Raw genomic sequence first — 20,867 nt, forward strand, 5'->3', positions numbered from 1 at the left:
TGTGATTGTTTTCAATAATTTCTAGTGCTCTAGTTTTGCCCTACTCCACTGGCTTCAATTCTTTCTCTGGTTTCTCCACTGCTTTGCTAAGGGCCAGTTTTCTTCCCACCTCAGAGTGGGAGGCAATTTAAATATCAGTATTGTGCTTTCACGCTGATACTAATGCACCAGAATTTCTAGGAGTCCAGTGATCAAATTTGGTGTCAAATTATTTCTACTAGATTGAGTGCTTGTTACCACAGTCAGTAGAGGTGGTGGATCCTGACATTCTGGGCTCCTGCCCCCTAAGCAAATCTCCCTTGTCCATGGTTGTGGTGACCTTGATCTTCCCGGCTCTGCTTCAGGTTCTTTATTTCCTTGACCAAGGACCCAACCTTCCATTACAAAGTCCCCTTCTAGAGCACAGAAACAGATTGTATAGGTTTATAAAATCCATCAATGGCTACCCAATTTGTGTGCGATAAAGCATAAATCATTCAGTATAACATTACAAGACTTTCTGTGGTTTGGGCCCTGACTATCTGCACGTTCACCCTTGGGAGTAGCCTCACCCGTCACGCACTCAGCCACTCTATTTTACCCACTGAGAGATCCCAATCCTGTAGGCCTCCTCCATCTGTCAGGAATGTTTTGCCTTCACACTCACCTTGAGTACACTTAAATATATTCCAGAACATTCTGCCAACTTCCTTACACACCTGTCTTACTTCATTTTTTAAAAGCTGCTATTTCTTGCCTCGGGTCCACAACCAGTAAATGTCAGAACAAGTACTTGGTCCACTGACCCCAAAGCTGATCTTTTCCCTTCTGATTCTTAATACGGTTTCTCACACCATATGAAGTTAGTAGCAAATGAATATACTACAAATAGTTCTCATACCCTAGAACATAAAAACAAGACTCTATATCATTCTCTCATCAGCCACCACCCTAAATTATTTTTATTGTGAGACACCATGAGGTACAGTTGTAGACTTAAAAATTTTGTGCTTGGGTTTCAATTATACAATGATAAAATATCCATACCTCCACCAGTGCCCATTTCCCACCACCACGGATCCCAGTCTCCCTCCCACCCCCCATCCACCCCATCCCACCCTGCCTCTGTGGCAGGGCATTCGCCTCTGTTCTCTCTCTCCTTTGGGGTGTTTTCCACCACCCTAATTTTAAAAATTCTTTTTAGTCTGCAGAAAAATCCTTCCAAAAAATTGTCTGTATCTATATTTTTCTTTCATCCTTCCCAAGTCCGTGCTAGAGCATACTTCAAGCAGGCTTCTATCACCTTGTGCCACTGAAATGTCCCATTAGAGTTCCCAAGGGCTCCTGTCCGACGTGCATTATCTTCCAGGAGATTTGACACTGTACCCTCCCCATCTTGAAATAAGCTCTCTTCACCTCTGTCATTTGCTTTGCTCCCCCTTCACCAAATATCCGTTCTTCATCTCCTTTTCTTCTCCCAGACTCGTCATGGTCTTAACTTTTAGTTTCTACTTCATTGTATTTATTATTTCTCTTTAACTTTTCTCTTAAGATCATATACCTTAAATTGTCATCCATTTTCCAGACTCCCAAATGCATAACACCAACCCAATGTCATTGGCAGACTCCACACTTCTACATTTGACTTATCTGCTATGAAACTCTTGATTTTAATCCCAAGTTTGTTCCTCCATGTCCTCCATGGAGATTGTTCTGGTGATCAATTTTGGTTTCAATGATTTGGGTCAAATTTTTAATCTGAACCTCCATCTCTCAGCCTCCATGTCCTAAAAATACTCAGCATCTCCTCAGAACACTCCCTGAACATTTCTTCTCAAGACTTTGGTTGCTCCAGGCCACGCTCATCTCTTGCCTGAATTTCCACAGGTGTTTTCTGCTGCTCACCCCACTTCTCTCAATTCCTTAGAGATCTTACACCGAAGCTAAAGCGACTTCTTCTAAAATGCAAGTGAAGTCATGTCATTCACATGTTTAAAACTCTGAAATGCTTCCCTTTTCCACTCAGACTAAATAGTACAATGGGTAGGACACCTGCCTTGCACGTGCCTCATCCGGGTTCAGTCCCCAGCATCCCATTGTTTGATCCTTTCCAATACCATCACACTGTCAGGAATAATTGCTGAGTGCAGAACCAGGAGTGATCTGAGCATTTTCAGTGTGACCCACAAACTTAAAAAAAAAGCCAAAAAAAAGAAAACCAAGTGAAAGTCTTTACAATGACCAATTGCTTTTTTGTCAGTATTAATAATCACACTGTTTTTTTCTAATCTCACACTTCTCTATCAAAAATGTGTTCTGACTATCTCCTGATGAGTGGGGGCTGGAAACAGAACTTTTAAGAAAAATGTTAGTGCTTGCTTATTTTTAAATAGCGAAGGCAAATATATGGTTAAATCTTGAGGTCTGTGCCAGCTGCTCGGATTTTAAGAAAGCAATCTGACAACGTATTGAATTGTCTCTTAAAGTAATTTTCTTTCCCTTTATTGTCTAAAACTTCATTTCTCTGACTTTTCAATAGCCATGCAGAAGTTTGAAAAAGTTCCAATGAATGTGAGATTATTCTAGCTTAAAAATCCATATGTATGCAAGAAATGAATAAATATTTAGAAAGCATGCATTCTTTCCCTAGAAGAATTTGCCTCTATTAATAAAAGTGACAGAATGGGTATTGACAGTAACTATCCACTGTAACTTATCGAATTTTGGTCATTATTTTGGTAAGAAAAGCTCACCAAGCTACACATGAAGGAGTGAAGCTCTGTAGGGAAAAGTTTTAGATTTCCTGAAGAATAAAGTGAAATTATAATTTCCTTCCCAGTAAAGAAATATAAAAACTAAAAGGCAATTGCACGTAAAAAGATTTAAAAATTATTGTGTGTTCCACAGGACTATTAATATTTTATACTGTTTCAAGCTTCTTTTAAGCTGAGAATATGTTGGCACTATTTTGAAAGAATATTACTTCAAGTACAAAAATGGGAAAAATTAATCTAGTTTTAGATACCAAACATGCAACTTTTAAAACTTTGATAATATTGTAAAGGAGATTTTTACTTACTCAGGAAGCTCCTTTATTCACCTTTCCCATTTTATTTTTTTTGGAAGGGAAGGCACTATCACCTCTTCCCTACTTTTAACTAGAATTATCCATCTATAGTGGCTAATATACATTTATTATTATAGCACTGTCCTCTTGTTGTTCATCGATTTGCTCGAGCAGGCACCAGTAATGTCTCACAACAAATTGTGAGACTTGTTGTTACTGTTTTTGGCTTATAGAATACGTCAGGGGGAGCTTGCCAGGCTTTGATGTGTGGGGGAGATACTCTTGCTAGCTTGCTACATAAGGTGGATAATTTTGGCTTTTTGGGTCATACCTGGTGATGCTCAGGGGTTACTCCTGGCTCTGCACTCAAGAATTACTCCTGGCAGTGCTCAGGGGACCATATGGTATGCCAGGGTTCAAACCCAGGTAGGCCACGAGCAAGGAAAACACCTTAGTCGCTGTACTGTAACTCCGGCCACAGTTGGGGGACCATATGGGATGCTGAAGATCAAACCTGGTTTGTTGTGTGCAAGGCAATACCCTACCCACTGTGCTATCACTCTGGCCCCCAAGGTGTTTTTCAATTGACTGTTAGCGCCAGAGAGATAGTATAGGGGTAGGGTGCTTGCACTGCCTGCAGTCGACCCAGGTTCCATCCCAGCATCCCATATGTTCCCCTGAGCAACACCAGGAGTAATTCCTGAGTGCAGAACCAGGAGTAACTCGATTATCACTGGGTGTTCCCCCCAAAACAAACAAACAAACAAAAAAGAGAGAGATCAGAGAGAGAATACAGTGAGAAAGGCCCTGCAAGTGGCCGAGCCTGGTTCAAATGCCCAGCACTACATCTGGTCTCCATGCACTATATTTAGTCCCCTGAGCAGAAAGCCAGGGAAGCCCAGAGCATTGCTATCTGTTGCCTTAAAACAAACAACACCTGCCCCCCCCCCGCCCACCACACACGCACACACACACACACACACACACACACACACACACACACCTGAGTTATTTTACTATTTGGGGGAAAAAGGAGAAAGGGTGAGGGGGGAGGGAATGGGGAAGGGAAAGAGATCCATGGAAGGAATGGGGAAGGGCAAGGAAGAAGAAAATAGGATTTCCCAATTTTGAAAATTGGATTTTCACAACTTATTTTATTAGTGATTAATGGTGGTACTAATATTCAACCTTCTCTCCTGGAGCGATAGCACAGCGGGTAGGGCGTTTGCCTTGCACGCAGCCAACATGGCCGACCCAAGTTCGATTCCTCCGCCCCTCTCGGAGAGCCCGGCAAGCTACCGGGAGTATTCGATATGCCAGACACAGTAACAACAAAGTCTGCAATGGAGACGTTACTGGGCCCGCTAGAGCAAATCGACGATCAACGGGAGGGCCTTTACCTTTTTTACCTTTTAATATTCAACCAACTACTTATTTCACACTGTGTTATACAGTGTTCATTCCATTTCTTTGGAATATGTTTTAATTAAATCACTGTGAGATACATAGTACAAAGTCGTTTAAGATTGGGTTTCAGTCACACAATGTTCCAACACCCATCCCTTCAACAATGCACATATTCCACCACTAACGTCCCCGGTTTCCCTCCCCTTTCTGCCTGCCTCTATTCATTCTGTTTAATAGATAAGGAAAGGGAAGCTCAGAAGGCTAAGTACCTCCTGCAAGGAGGGGCACCTTCTCAGCCATTAAACCACGTTTATCAACCACTGACTTGTTTTCATGCTTAGTGTACATACTGACCATCTCAGTTAATTATTACCTCAGTGATATCTGTCCTGAACTGCACGTACTGCCTCAATACAAACTGCTTTCATCTTTTTCTTGTCAACTAAACACTATGCTATAATTCATAATCCAGAAGCTTAAAGTTTATATTTAATTCTTCATTACACTGAGATGTCAGTGAATATCAGCTAAACATTTTACCTCTAAAATAGCTCTCTCCCCCCCCCCCATTTTTCTTTTTACCTTATCACAATCCTGGATCTTAACCTCTTTATCTCGGGATGTAGCATATTAAGAAGAAGAATGTGTGTTTCTTCAAAATCAGTGATGGTTGCTGAGCCGAATTAATTCTTCCTTATTCCTGAGGCTGTCTATAATAAATAGCCACTAACAAAAGTGAATCAATAATATTTGACTTGGTACCCTGTGAGAAATCCTCCCCGTTTCCAGATTATACTTCTATCTTCTAGTGTGAGAATATGTTCAATATTCCCTGAGGATTTGACAGGGTTGACCTCTGTCAATACTTTCCAAGGGCATATGACGGACCTTGGTTCTCTAAGTAGGTCTCTAAGACTTACTTCTTCAACAACTTGACATTAAAGTTTAGCTAAGGATTCCAAGGTCACTGGTTCTGTTCATTCTCCTTGTACTTAACAGCATCATTTCTCATCCAAAGCAAATGGTCCCATGTATCTTCAATTTCTTTCCTCTTTTTTCTCACTCACTCCTTGATGAATCAGTTCCCATGAATACTTCCCATCTCCCACTTCTGCTACTTTGCTCCAACTTCTTCAAACCTTCTTATCAACTAGCAAACATATTCCCCATCTCATCTTTTTGAAAAGTATTTCTTCTATCTTTTTCTCTTATAAATAGGTCTTTCCCAACAACTATATCTACAATCCATAATCCACCCACGATCTAAATTTAGAGTTCCCTCAAGCTCACATGCTCAGGAATTATCTATCAATTTAGAAACCAGTCCCCAAATGCCTGAAAATAGCGTCACTCAGAATAGATCATATTTAAAACCATGGTACTTATTTCAATGCTTTTAGATCTCTCTTTCAAATATTTCCCTTTCCATAGGAACAAGCTCAAATTCCTTTGCCTGGAATTTAGAATTATTAAGAATTTTGACAACTATTTGTCAATTGTGTCCTCCACATCTTCAGTGATCAACTGACCTAGTTCCAACCAAAATACACTGCTTATCATCATTTCTGAACTATACCTAATACTTTTTTCATTCATATGTTTGTCTCAAAGTTTTTCCAAATATTCTTTCATTTCAGAAAAATTAATTTTCCAAATATCCACTTATTTATCTTTTATTTAAATTTTATTGAATCACTGTGAGATAACTACAAGCTTTCGTGTTTGGGTTAGGATCACACAATGATCAAACACCCATCCCTCCACGAGTGCACATTCCCCGCCACCAATATCCCTGGTATACCTCCCCTTCACCACTCTCCCCCTGCCTTCATGGCAGGCAATATTCCCCATACTCTCTCTCTACTTTTGGGTGCTATGGTTTGCAATACATCTACTGAGAGATTATCATGTTTAGTCCATTATCTACTTTCAGCACATATCTCCCTTCCTGACCAGTTCCTCCAGCCATCATTTTCTTAGTGATCCCTTCTCTATTCCAACTGCCTTCTCTCTTTTGCTCATGAAGCAGGCGTCCAGCTATGGATCAATCTTCCTGGCCCATGTATCTACTGTCCTTAAGTGTCAGCCTCATGTTATGTTGTTTTATACTCCACAAATGAGTTCAGTCCTTCTATGTCTGTCCCTCTCTTTCTGAGTTATTTACTATATGCCCACATCTTAAAATGTCTTTAGTACAAAAAGTAAATGTCCAGTCGACTGTAATCTTTAAAGATAAGTGTAACTTGTCAATCTTTCAAATACACCAATATCATTGGTTGAGTAACCAATCTCACTACTCTCTGTATTCTGTTGTTTCCAATTTTATAAGATTAGACATAAAATTTAAAGAAGATGCCTCAATTCAAATTGTTAAACAATTTTATCACACATTTTATTTCAAGGGGATATCTATGGAAATGCAGCTGGGTAATCAACTTTTTTCTTTTACTCTAAGGATTAATTTTCCTCTTGAAATAAAGTCACTTCCAAGGGAATCAATGCTCACAATAAAATTGTTTGGGATTCTGAGTGCTACAACCAATGCAACTTTATTGGCCTGGACTTCTCTTCCATTGTTTCCCAAAGAGTAAGTATGTAATTTGTGATAATAAATCTCCATTCTCAATAAAACTTCCTTGGAAATAAACATTTGGCAGTATATAGCATAATGATACTATTAAGAAGACGTTGTATTATAAAATTGTGGTAAGTTCAATATAAATCATGACTATAGAATGTAGCACTATACAGCAAAATGCAACAACAGTTTTAGAAATAGGTGTGGTGTTCAACTTATTACCTTGCTTATTTTCAATGAAAAGATACTGATATAATTAATCTCAATCGCTTTTCCTTCTCAGACCAGACAATTTCTCTGGATTCAGTAATTCAGAATGATTTTGATCAATACTCTCATTTAAAAGAAATCTAAGTCATGAAATTCTAGCTGAAGTATAATTATATGGTATGATTGGTTGACTGACCTTTTATTGACAAGAAAAAACATTTGGTAACTTTATTATGACATTTTTTAGAAAAATAAGCCAGCTAGGAGTTCAGATATCCTATTGAAACTAATGATTATTATAGAATTAATTGCTGACTTAACCATAAGGGTTTGACATCGTCAATACTTAGAATATTTGCTAACTTAAAAATCCCATTTTTCTATGTTGTTAAGGAATATATATCTCAAGTGAATTAACTTTTTTAATATTAAAATATTTTATAGGACATAATTATAAAATATAATATTGTTTGAAAGAATGTCTACCTGTGCTATTTCAACGAGATGGGTTATTATAAGAAAGTATCAAGTGTCAGTTCTCACAGTTTTTAAGTAATGATGATAAGTAAATCATTACTACAGAAATCATAACAATTCTTATAATCTTTATTGGATTACTTTTATCTATTGTGTATCTATGGATAGATTACTTTTTAAACTTTATCCCATTTCTACTCATTTATTGTAGATGGGGAATACTTTCTCTTTGTAGTATCTTGCATTTAATGTATAATGCTTATAAATAAACAACGAGTAAATATTTGTTTCCTGAAATGAATTGGATAAATAATCAATATCTGCAATGGATTAGAATAAAATAAATTTTCAAAAGTCTATAAGGATGAGCTTAGCCTTAAAAGAAATACTGACTTCTGTGAACATGCATTTGAAAACTCTGATTTGTGAACTAAGGCTTTCCATTACTTTCTCACTAGGAGCTCTATGTGGCTTGTCTTCCTTCTTGTGAGTGGATTTAAAAAAAAAAAAACTTCACCTGCAGCATTTGTAAGAGTTAGCATGTCACAGAATATGTCTAGAAATTCACTAAGAAATATCAGCCTATTTTATTTCCTCTTTTCATCAAATACACCACTTAAGTAATCAAAAGCATGCTGAACACAGAAGAAGTCTGGAATATTTTTGTCTTTCAAACTAGTCTCCAAGCAGCTTTCCTACTGATGACAGTAAAACAATGCCCCCAAGGTATTTCATTATACATCACTTAACATGTTATTTTATATATGGGCAAAGATTTTGTCTGTGAATGATCACAGAAAGTGGGCATCTTTAAGGATGCCATCTGGGACTGATATTCGGAGGTGTTTTTCCAAGAAAAAATGTCAAAATTATAGATGATGAGACATCAGAAAATGCAGCCGACATCAAAGAGCACTTTAATAACAATTTGTCAATATAGTTCCCAAAGCCTCTTTCTGGTGAAAATCAGAAGAGCTGCCTCTGTCTTGGGTTAAACAATTTATAAAAATGAAGGTCTTTGGGAAACTTCCATCCTGGAAGGGAAATTGTGAAGAGGCAGAGACTCAAACTGTGTGCTTGCCACAGAGATTCTTACCTAATTTATTTGATGCAGATATTTTCAGGTCATAATAAACAGGCCACTTAATTTCACTTCCCCTCACAGAATGACACCTGCCCATAAACTTTGGCTATTGGACCCGCCAGTTCTTGCAATTTGCATTGTCCTTACCCGGATATGCAGAGATACAGTGAGCTCTTTCATCTTTATATTTTTCCCAACATCACGGTTACGATCCTCCCGTTGTTCATCGATTTGCTCGAGCGGGCCCAGTAACGTCTCCATTGGAGACTAGGCAAGACTAAAGTCTCCCTTTCTCTTTATGGTTTTCAGAAGTGGATTTCAGAAGAGCCCATAGCGATTAAAATTTAGACGTATCAGTTATAGTTATATGAAGACTGCTTACATATAAAAATAAGTGGGCATTTTCAAACACAACTATTCATCTTCAATTCCAGTTTTTGAAAAGTAGTTTAAAGGACTGGAGAGAGAACATAGGAGTTAAGGCGCATGCCTTGATTATGCCGATCCCGGTTTGATTCCCAGCTCCACGTGGCCTGTGAAAGTTCTGAGGGAGGCTCTGCAGAGTGGCACTGTGGGATTGAGTGGCATCGCATCTTTTTCCCCTGGACTCTCAAGACACCACTTGGGACACCAGACACAGAAACACAACACTAGAAAGCATCTCAAATGCACTGCAAAATTCTACCTCTAGAAGTTTGACAATCCTCCCTTTGCAAACAGAACATCCAGGCATCAGTGTACACAATCCTCCAAGTGGCTTTAGTAGTAAATTGCTGTACTCACCTCAGCTGTTCCTCTAAGAAATAGTCACTATTCATGTTCAAAACAAATAACATGGTCATAACTTAGTGTTTCTAAACTGTGATGGACTCTTTGGATGTGGGGATTTTCAACCCAGCTGAAACATGGGATCTCCTGGGGGGTCTTTTGATCTGCAATGGGCCCCGAATTCCAGCACTTCCAAAGCTCCCAACATGAGTTAAAGCCCATGAAAACATTTTTTCACAGAATTTCAAGAGAAGCCAGAAGTAAATATTAATCTCAAAGCAGTGTGATTCTTTAGGCAATTACGAGAGCCAACTGGACAGCACTGTGTCTTCTCCTTTTGGATATATCCTCAAACTCAACGAAATTAATGGTAGATGAGAATTCCTTTTCTTTTCTTTATTCTCTGAGAGACCCTCAACTTAAGTGGTCCAAAAACCACACATGCGTATTCAGTATGTACTGTGTCTGAGGGAAAGGAACTTGCTCTAGGTCACCGGTTCCTTAGACATCATAGAACAAGAACCAGAATGAGATTTTGCTTCTCTCCTTGGAATTTTACTACCTGATGCCCCCCGCTTCTTGTCATGAGGTACCAACATCTTTCTGTGAAAATCTCACCACCTCCAGAGACTCCTGACTCTGCCCTGGGTTGCTGTGCTGTTGGACTGTGAGAGAGAAGCAGAGATCCCAAGTCTCCTGACAACTCTTTTGGAGCTAGCTGCATCCTAGACCTTTCTCTAGTCTCCACTTCAGAATGGCAGGCGAGCAGGCCTAGCACCCAGTACCATCACTGTATCACTTCATGACTGTCATCCCGTTGTTCATCGATTTTCTCTAGGGGCTGCCAGTAACGTCTCCATTCGTCCCAGCCCTGAGAGTTCAGCAGCCTCTCCTTACTCGTTTTTCCCAACACTGGTGTATTGGAGGCTCTTTCAGGGTCAGGGGAATGAGACCCATTATTGTTACTGTTTTGAGCATATAGAATACACCACGAGTAGCTTGCTAGGTTCTGCTGTGCGGGTGGGATACTCTCGGTAGCTTGCCGGGCTCTCTGAGAGGCAATATATATATATATATATATATATATATATATATATATATATATATATATATCCCTCTATGATTTGTTGCCTACTGTCTGAGCCCCACCAAATATGGTGTGGTAATTATGGAAAATGGATAAGGATTGTCTTATGATGTGTCCAGGAATATGTTCACTCATATGTGAGGCTCGGCCTGAGCTTGTGGAAAGCAGCCTGGAATGTGGCAGCAGTTGGGTAGTAGAGGATACCAGGGCTAAGTCCCTTTTGGCAGGGAGGGCTCTCACCCACCCCCCTCTGGGGCGCCCTGAGTGAAAACAGCCTGCTCGGAGTCCAGTGACATGGTTATGGGGTCAGTACCATATATAATGACAATCATTTGATGACTGCTTGAGAAAACAAAACCCAGAGAGGGTAAACACTGGCTCATATTTTTTTCCTCCATGGTACCACAGAATTTGGTTGATTTTTGCAGTCAGAGAAATTTTTCAATGCTAAAACTAAATATTCTTAAGAATATTAGACAACAGATACTTGTAAAGCTCAGACTAAGAAGTGATGGCCATTATTTTTAACGACATCTTCAAAATCCCAATGTATATCATGAAAAATAGTCCAGATGTGTTGTGAGGAATGAGCTGGGGGTCAAAGTCCTAGTAAAGTCCAAATTCCTATTTCCTCACCACATTTCTTAAATCTGTACTCAACCACCAAACCAGGTGAAAATGAAGATAAAACTCTGCCAAACGTCACTGAATTGACCCAAGGGCTCAAAGAAATGAAGCTATTATTAGGGCTGGTTAATAGATTATATATGTTTAATGTAATGTCTGGTATTTTTGCTAAGATGTAAATGTTTTTCCTGTTTGTGCCTCCTTCATCTGTTTTTCTTTGATCCCTTCAATTTAATTGCCTTAATCTTTTCACAAGAGCATCAAAAGTACTAGTGACCCCCACTAGCCTGAGTTGGAAGTTCCCATCTGTATGTTCTGGGACCTTAATTCTACCAATCATCAGTCTTTTTACTGTTTTCTATTTATAGAAGCTATGAAAATATGTTTTCTGTATCAGGATTGTGTTTTTTTTTTCTGATTATATTGGGTCGCAAGCGGCCGCGCGACACATCATAGGACACTAAATACCCATCTTCTGGAATTGTCATACCATATTTGATAGGGTTCAAATATGGTAACACCTACAAGGGTGATTAGAGGTCACCCCAAAAGCCTCTATCCCTCTCGGAAAGACTGGCAAGCTACCGAGAGTATTCTGCCCGCACGGAAGAGCCTGGCAAGCTATCCGCTGTGTATTCGATATGCCAAAACCAGTAACTACAACTGGTCTCATTCACCTGACCCTGAAGGTTTCACCGACATGGCAGCACTGAGAAGGATGAGAAAGGAGAGGCCGACAAAATCTCAAGCCTGACCTAGGCTGCCACAACGAAGGAAGACAAAAATGATCGTCTGTACTTTCAATGCACGTACGCTAGCATCAGATGCATCCATCGAGGACCTGGTGGTACAAGCGCGAATGATCAAGTACGACATCATTGGTCTGACCGAGACAAGAAGGCACAAATCTCACCATGCCGTTTTCGACACTGGAGAAGAATTGTTCCTGGGAACATGCGATAAAAGAGGTATTGGAGGCGACGGTGTCCTTGTCAACACAAACTTGGCCAAGAGCATTGATTCATTTGAATGCCTAACAACCTGAATCGGACGTTTACATTTGAATAGATGTGTCTCACTGCCTGCAGTTTCTATCTTCGTTGTCTACGCACCAACATCTCATTATGATGAAAGAGAAATCGAGAAGTTCTACATGGAGCTAGAGAAGTTCTATAAAGAAGACCACACCTTCTACAAGATCATTGTGGGTGATTTTAATGCCAAGATAGGACCGAGAAGATCAGCTGAAGAACTTCACATCGGGACCCATGGCCTAGAATGGAACGAACAGGGTGAGAGACTGTCTGAGTTCATCATGTCGACCAAGACCATTCATGGTAACTCACAGTTCCAGAAGGCAGAATCTAAACGATGGACATGGGAGTCTCCTGGTGGACGATTCCACAACGAAATAGACCACATCATATTCAATCGACAGTTTTGCCTGACTGATGTTGCTGTTGTCCCAAAATTTCGAAACGGGATCGGACCACCGTCTCCTTCGTGCAAAATTCTACTTTACAGAGCGGGGAGAAAGGGCTGCAAAGTTCAAAAAGAGAACTCCCAGAATGACCACCAACTGGGAACTCTTTGGTACTATTGTGGCAACATGGGAAGATGCCATTGTTGAGAACATTGACGAGGAATACGATCGACTGGTTCAGCACCTCCATGAATGTGCGAGGAACGCCAAGAGAGAGATAGCCAAAAAAAATCGCCTATCTTCGAAAACTCTTGAGCTAATTCGCCAGCGTGGTTTGGCGCATGCCTTAGGCAACCGCAAGCTCGCAAAGCAGTGCAGAGATGCGATCAAGGAAGACCTCAAAGAGAGAAGAGCAGAACTACTGGTAGATGCGGCAGAAGCCGGGAAAAGTATTCGTAACGCCCGCCTGTCCTTCGCCAACTATAAGACCAAGATGACTGCCCTCCGACGTCCTGATCGATCCATCACATCCTCCAGAACGGCAATGGAGAAGATTATCCATGACTTCTACACAAATCTCTTCGATAGCCATGTCCACTTGCCGACATACCAAATTCCACAGGATGGATATGTCGTTCCCAACGTTCTCCCTTCCGAAATCCGACATGCCATTTCGTCGGTAAAGAAACAAACAGCACCTGGCCCAGACAAGGTCAGACCTGAACACCTGAAGAACCTGCCATCAGTACTCATCAATACACTGGCTCGGCTCTTCACTCGCTACCTGTCTGAATGCAAGGTTCCGTCCCAATGGAAAACCAGCAGGACTGTACTACTGTTCAAGAAGGGAGACATCCATGACATTGGCAACTATCGCCCGATCTGCCTATTGTCTGTCATCTACAAGTTGTTCACTCGAGTCATCCTGAATAGGATTGGCAGAACACTAGATGAAGGACAACCATGCGAGCAAGCAGGGTTCCGCAAAGGATTCAGCACCATTTACCATATCCACACAATAACCAAGCTCATTGAGGTTTCTCGGGAGTTCAAGATGCCGCTCTGTTTAACGTTCATTGATTTAAAGAAGGCCTTTGATTCTGTTGAGACGGAAGCGGTCATTGAAGCCCTAGCCAATCAGGGCATTCAAGCCCAATACATCAGGATCCTCCGTGAGCTCTATTGCGGATTCACTACCAGGATCTCACCATTCTACAAAGAAGTGATCGTTGATGTCAAGAGAGGGGTGCGGCAGGGTGATACCATTTCACCGAAACTCTTCAGTGCCACCCTCGAGAACATCATGCGACGACTGGAATGGGAAGGAATGGGAGTGAAGATAGATGGTCGGCAACCACACCACCTCCGCTTGGCTGATGACATTGTTTTAATAACACCAAACATCAGCCAAGCGGCACAAATGCTGGCCAACTTTGACTGTGAGTGTGGAAAGGTAGGACTACAGCTGAATCTTACGAAGACAATGTTTATGAGAAACAGCCTTGTTCCTGACGCCCCATTCGCTCTCAATGGAACGACCATCTCTGAATGCAACAGCTATGTGTACCTAGGTCGAGAGGTCAACATGACAAATGACCTGGCACCCGAGCTGCGCAGGAGGAAGAGAGTGACTTGGAACGCCTTCAAGAACGTCGAAGAAATAGCTAAGAGGACGAAGAACCTCCGGCTCCGGGCACATCTCTTTGATTCCACTGTTCTTCCTGCATGAACATATGCCTCAGAGACCTGGGCCCTACGCAAACAAGATGAGAATGCTATTCAGGTCTCCCAAAGAAGAATAGAAAGAGCTATGCTTGGAATATCACGTTTCACTCAAATGAGAGAACGAATCCGGAGTTCTGACATCCATCGACGATCAAGGATCAGGGACGCTGTCTCATTTGCCAAGGTGTCGAAAATCAGATGGACTGGTCACGTAATGAGATTTAAAGACAACCGTTGGACTAGAACTGTTACCGATTGGATTCCACGGGATGTCAAAAGACCACGTGGCCACCCACCTACCAGATGGTCAGACTTCTTCGTCAAGATCATGAACGATCGGTTTGAGGCCCTTCATGTTCCCAGAGTGAACAGATGCCATTGGGCTACACTAGCACACGACAGGGACAAATGGAGACGTTACTGGTGCCCGCTCGAGCAAATCGACGACTAACGGGAAGTTAAGTGATTAAGTGATTGGGTCACATCTAAAGATGCTTCCTAGCTCTGTGCTCAGGCAACACTCCAGGCTGGACTCAAGAGACCATCTGGGTGCCCTGGATCTAACCCAACTTAGCAGCATGCAAAGCAAATGCCCTACCCACTGTATAATCTCTCTGGCCCTGTATCATGCTTGCTAATGTTTGAAAAATAGTTTAGATGCAGACCACAATCAGAGCATACTTTAGATACTACCAGTTCCTCAAATAATGACAAATATAATTCCCCCTCAGATTGCCTTAAAGTACACAATCTACCAGCCTTGTTTAGATAATTTAAGTTCATTCTTCTGGTTTTCTACTGCGTTTATCCCTCATACACATACTGAATCGAGAATCTGGATGTTCGTTTGCCCATGCACCTCAGGAGTAAGACCCTGTGACTGCCTTTACAAACTGAGCTAAGGAGAAAAATCAACAGACACCAACAGGTATTGGAGTCCTCAGAAATCAGTTTAAATCACTCGGATTTTCAGAGTGCAATATTGCCAGGACACATATAGTAAGACCATAAGTATACGTCATTATATAATTTAAATACAAGAAAAATTCAATAAGTTGGATCACACTTTTCTCATGAGCAGCCACTATCTATGCAACAACAACAACAACAGCAAAACCATAATGGCATAAAAACATAGAATTTAGACATTGAAACAGACCTTTCAGAAGTATGAGCTCTCTTTTGGATCCAACGCTCACTTAGCTACCTGACACCTGCCTTTCTTCTGAGCAGAAGATATGGGTTTGACTCAGGATCAGGCTCTCAGGCCTGCTCAGAGCTTTCAGATATGTCTCAGTGACTTGGGCACCACAAGCACATACGAGGCCTAGCTTGGGTGGTCCAATTAGAGGCCCTTATCAAAAGGTCCCCTTTCCTTCTAGAAACCTCCTCACTGAGATATATTTAGATGCTTCAGATCCTATTTCTTCTAGATCAAAAATAACAAACACAAAAAACTACCCAATAAATTTCCTCAGGAGTTCTGTGTTCTAACTGCAGGACTCCGAGTTAAATAGTTATAAAGTCAGTAGGAGAGTAACTCCAAAGTTGATTTTTGTTCCAGCATCTGAAACACGGGGTGTGGAAAGTGGTCCCTCTTTGTTGAGCCTGAGGCTATTCTAAGACGCCTGCCCCACTGCCTTCCAGCTTCGAGTCAGAGGGGAACTGAAATACCTCTATCCTCCACTCTCTCTCTCTCTCTCTCTCTCTCTCTCTCTCTCTTTCTTTCATATATATATATATATATATATATATATATATATATATATATACTGCTTCCCCCCTTCCAAGTCTACAGGAGGTACCAGGCTTTTCTTTTGCTAGTGCTTTTCATATTTTCCATCAAATATGCCAAATCCTCCTTCCTCACTTGTACAGAACCCCTTCTGTTGAACAGGACCATTTTCTTGAATGTTGCAGAGAACATAAGTATAGGAGGCCTCCAAATTAAGTGTTAGAATATGCTCTTATTTTGCTTGCCTTTTGCATATAACTAATCCAGAACTTTCCCCAGCCAAAGGAGTACATCAGGCCATTTGGGTGGAAGGGCATGCTTTCTTAAAAGAAAAAAAGAATTTTATTAATGATTTTCTAATGTTCATTTCATTTAACTAAATATTGCCTTACTAATACTAATACTATCGTTTTATATAAATAAAGTTTCTCCAGATGAGGAAGGGATGAGAATAAGGACAAAGACAGCTCCAAATTCATCCCGCTAGAATTTTCTTATGTCACATGAAAGTATCTGTCAAATACTGGGGATTTGTCAAGTACTTTGGATTCCAAGGGATCCAGCTTACAGTGGGTGGTACTTGGTATGTGTCAGGTTCTGAGTTTGATCCCCTATACCACACGCCCCACCTCAGCACCACCAGGTATAATAGTGGTGGCCCCTGATCACTGCCAGTTCAAAACACAAAAGAAATAGTTGAATCACTGAATAATCACTGAATAATCAATACCACCAGACCCTGTATTACTGGGGCCCCCAGCACTACTCAGGCCCCTAAAAATATGAAGTATCTGTCCAGTAATGTTTTTAAATCACACCATTTGGGCAGATATTTTCTCGAAATGTACTTATATATGAAAATAAAGAATGCAGACCTCAGAGAGCTGAAGTGTTGGAGGAAGCTTTACAGGTTGAATCTTTTCTTCCTACTAAATGGTGAAATGAAGTCCTATGTTGTTTTCAAAAGGACTAACTTGACACATTGGAGTTTTTTTTTATTAACCTAAATTTCTTTCTCTGAATTTCAGTTGTATTAAAATCAGAGACTAGTCCTACGAATCATCAGATTATTTTACCAGTAATATGATTTAGATTGATAAAGCCAAGTTGATTTTTTTTTTACAAATTACAACAGGATCTGTGGATTTGGATATTACTGAAAGTGTTAAAACTCTTGATGAATTCTTCCTGCTTAAAGTCTTTCTTGCACTCTCCCATTTACTATGGTAATTTATAATGTATTTTAAACATTCAGAATATGAATAATCTTTCTATTTATGCATAGAACAACATTTCCTCTCAGAAGCCCCACAACTGTTTTTATCCTGGATATCATATGCTAATTTAAATACTTGTTTTCTATAAGTTTAGAACATATATCTTTAAAGATGTCCGGGGACTTCAGTCATTCATGGAACAAAACTCTAAAGAGTACCATTCCCAAGAATATAATTTTGAGGTTCTTATTCCTATCTTATAATCTAAATTCTTAGAAATTTAGAATACTGTCAGCCTGTCAGATACAATGATTTTGGGGGTACAGATGTGAATTAGTGGCTGAGCATGTGTGAGGTTCTGGATTCAATCCCCAGACTGAGAGAGATTGACAGAGACAGAGAGAAAGACAGAGAGATAATTTTAGAAAAGAATCTATCTTATAAATTTTTATGTGGAAATAGGAATTTAAGAATTATAAGCAGTCATGCATGTGATCATGGTCACTGTCCTCCCGTTATTCATGGATTTGCTCGAGCAGGACCAGTAAATCTCCATCGTGAGACTTGTTGTTACTGTGTTTGGCATATTGAATACGTCACGGGTAGCTTGCCAGGCTTTGCCGTGCAGGCGAGATACTCTTGGTAGCTTGCCAGGCTCTCCGAGAGGGGCGGAGGAATCGAACCCGGCTCGGCCAGGCCGGTTATATGCGAGGTGAACGCCCTACCGCTGTGCTATCGCTCCAGCCCATGCATGTGATATATTAAAAATAAACAGTCTCTGTAGAATAGTATAGTCCTCTTCTTGCTATCTAGTGCAGCTGCCCATATGACTAATTATACTTACATTAGAAACAGAGCTTTTATAAATGACCCATCCCCAATGATGCAACTCCTGTCTTCTATTTGTCTCATCTTCTGCAGCAAATCTACTCTTGGGTCAGTGCTCTTCAGTATGGCCTTACAGAATGAACCCCCCATAGAGATGATAGCCCCAGGAGTGTGGGATAGAAGTCAGCCATCCCCAGTAATCCTACAGGTAAGTTCAGCTACATAACTAAAGTAACAAAATAAGTTCTGTCAGATAAGTGGCTACTGCCAATTACAGGAACCACTTTCTTCTAGAATAACACATTTCCGTGTTTTTTCTTTCTTTAATCTTCTGGGACCTCTCAAACCTTGGCCGCTTTATTTTACATTCACTATTCTCAAAGCAGTTTTTCTCCCAGCTTATTTAATGGTAATTTCAAGAAATTTTCCATTAGACATAATCATGAAGAAGATAGATTGGTTATTTCCATTGATATATTCAGTCCATACATTCACTTTTCTTTCCATTGTCTGAAATGTCATTGGCATACATATCAACGCGGTGTTATTCATATCTTACTCCTGAGTTCTGTGAATCATCCTTTTTTAAAAATTTTTATTAGTGAAACACCATGAGGTACAGTTGTAGACTTACAAATTTTTATGCTTGGGTTTCAGTTATACAATGATTCAGTACCCATCCCTCCACCAGTACCCATTCTCTACCACCACTAATCCCAGTATCCCTCCCACCCCACATTCCCCCATCCCACCCTGCTTTTGTGGCAGGGCATTCCCTTTTGTTCTCTCTCTCTCTTTTTTTAATCTTAAAGTGACTTCCTATGATTTCATATCGTAAATGAAAGGTGCTTAACAACTTCAGCCTTGGGCCAGAGAGGTCACTCAACAAGCTCAGCATCCACTTTTCATTCAGTGGTCGCTGATTTAAAGCCTGCCACTTCATGGAGCCCTGGGGACAGAGAATTAAGATTAGCCCCTGAGCACTTCTGAGTGTGGCCCTAAAACTAGCAAACAAAGACAAACAATGTCTAGTCTTTGGTCCTTGCAAGTGACTTTTTATTTGTTCATGATCATAAGTAGTCATATTGGTCAGATAACTAGATAGTGTTCCACATGTTTAGAAAATAAAGATCATGGAATTTTTATCTCTGGGAAAAGTGGGACGTGCTTTCCAGATGCACTTCCTAGAACATTATCTGTCAACCTAGCCCTGCTAACATTTTGAATTCTGTAATTCTTTGGGGAGGTTACGTAGTGCTGGTAGGATATTTAGCAGGATCCTTGCTCTCCTGCACTTGATGCCAATGGCACCTCATCATTTCTAATAATGGAAAATGGCTCTAGATACTGTCAAATATCTTACAGGGATAAAAATATTCTCAGATCAGAATCTGTCTTCTAGAAGTCTCTAGATCTTTAATTTCCTGGGTTTGAGATGAAGGAGACGGACGGAGTATGGAAGTATATAGACTCGCAAGTTGGACACAAAATGGTGAAACTGGAGAGGGAAAATTCATACTAATAAAAATAGAAATTTCAATTTGGAGACAGGAAGAAGTTCTCAGCTGACCCAAAGATTTACTTCTAATTCATTGATATGATTATAAAGAAGATTAGCCGTTCAGTTTGGGCCAATAACTTACTGATTAGTAGAAGTTCCACTGTACAGAGTTGAAGAAAACAAATGTTTCTTTCATCCATTTCCTGCCAGATCCAAAACAGCTTGACTTAACAAAAATCTTCCAAGTGTTACTTTTGCCAGAGCATTGTGAATCTGTCCCAGAACCGCGCGGCCGCATTTGCGGCCGCGCGACATCTTATCAGAACTTTTTTTTATGACATCTTATTATCTCATTCCTACTTTGGACAAACTTGCAGGCTATCGAATGTAGCCTGCCCACAGGGCAGAGTCTGGCAAACTCCCTGTGGCATACCAAATATGCCAAATACCAGTAACAATGATGGGTCTCATTCTCCTAAAGAGCTGTGAATATAATCTCAGGGCTAGGATGAAAGAGACGTTACTGGGGCCTGCTCGAGGCAATCGACGATTAACAGGATGATGAAATGAAATGAAATGAAATTGTGAATCTGTAATGAGCACACACAGGATTTTCAACAGTAGCACTGGGGTAAGAAAAGTGAGGGAAGACTTAAGATGAGAAACTTCTTGATCTATCTCAATGAGGGGTGTAACTTCTTTAAAACACAGATCCCAGCAGAGAAAAAGTCACAAGTGTTGAACACTAACAAGTAGGTAACTGGGGCTGTGACAAATTGTCTTATAAAAGCAAAGGACTATGAACTATTCAACAGCATGCAAAAAGCATGATGTTTGCATGCTATAGTCACATAGTAAGCACATAAGGGGAATCATTCAAGAATATTTTAAATTAAGGAGTTAGATGAAATAGGCATGACTGTGGTATTCAAGACCCTGAGTAACCTGAATCACTCTAATAACATACGTTAAATTGAGAGCAGACGCTTTTAATTCAAAGATTATGAGCTGATGAAATTTAAAGTAAATTCAGCATCGGTGTTTATGTTAAAGAGTCAGGAAAAGACTTTAGGCTCACGTAGGAAATCTAGACTCTAGTTGGCTGAGACTTTGGCGAAAAACTCTATGACCTTGTTACCTAGTTTTCTTCTGCA

At 40.4% G+C, this 20,867-nt stretch overlaps 1 protein-coding gene across 1 annotated transcript in view; it reads left to right on the plus strand.

Moving 5' to 3' along the window:
- Positions 1-20,867, plus strand: part of PIK3C2G (phosphatidylinositol-4-phosphate 3-kinase catalytic subunit type 2 gamma) — a 375,313-nt gene that overhangs the window by 83,078 nt on the left and 271,368 nt on the right. The window contains exons 13-14 of the mRNA XM_056134595.1: positions 6,909-7,040; positions 18,306-18,420. Coding sequence (XP_055990570.1) covers positions 6,909-7,040; positions 18,306-18,420 — 247 coding nt within the window. The remainder of the gene's footprint in view (positions 1-6,908; positions 7,041-18,305; positions 18,421-20,867) is intronic.

This window comes from Sorex fumeus, unplaced genomic scaffold (genome assembly GCF_029834395.1).
Source record: "Sorex fumeus unplaced genomic scaffold, SorFum_2.1 ptg000100l, whole genome shotgun sequence".
NCBI lineage: Eukaryota > Metazoa > Chordata > Mammalia > Eulipotyphla > Soricidae > Sorex > Sorex fumeus.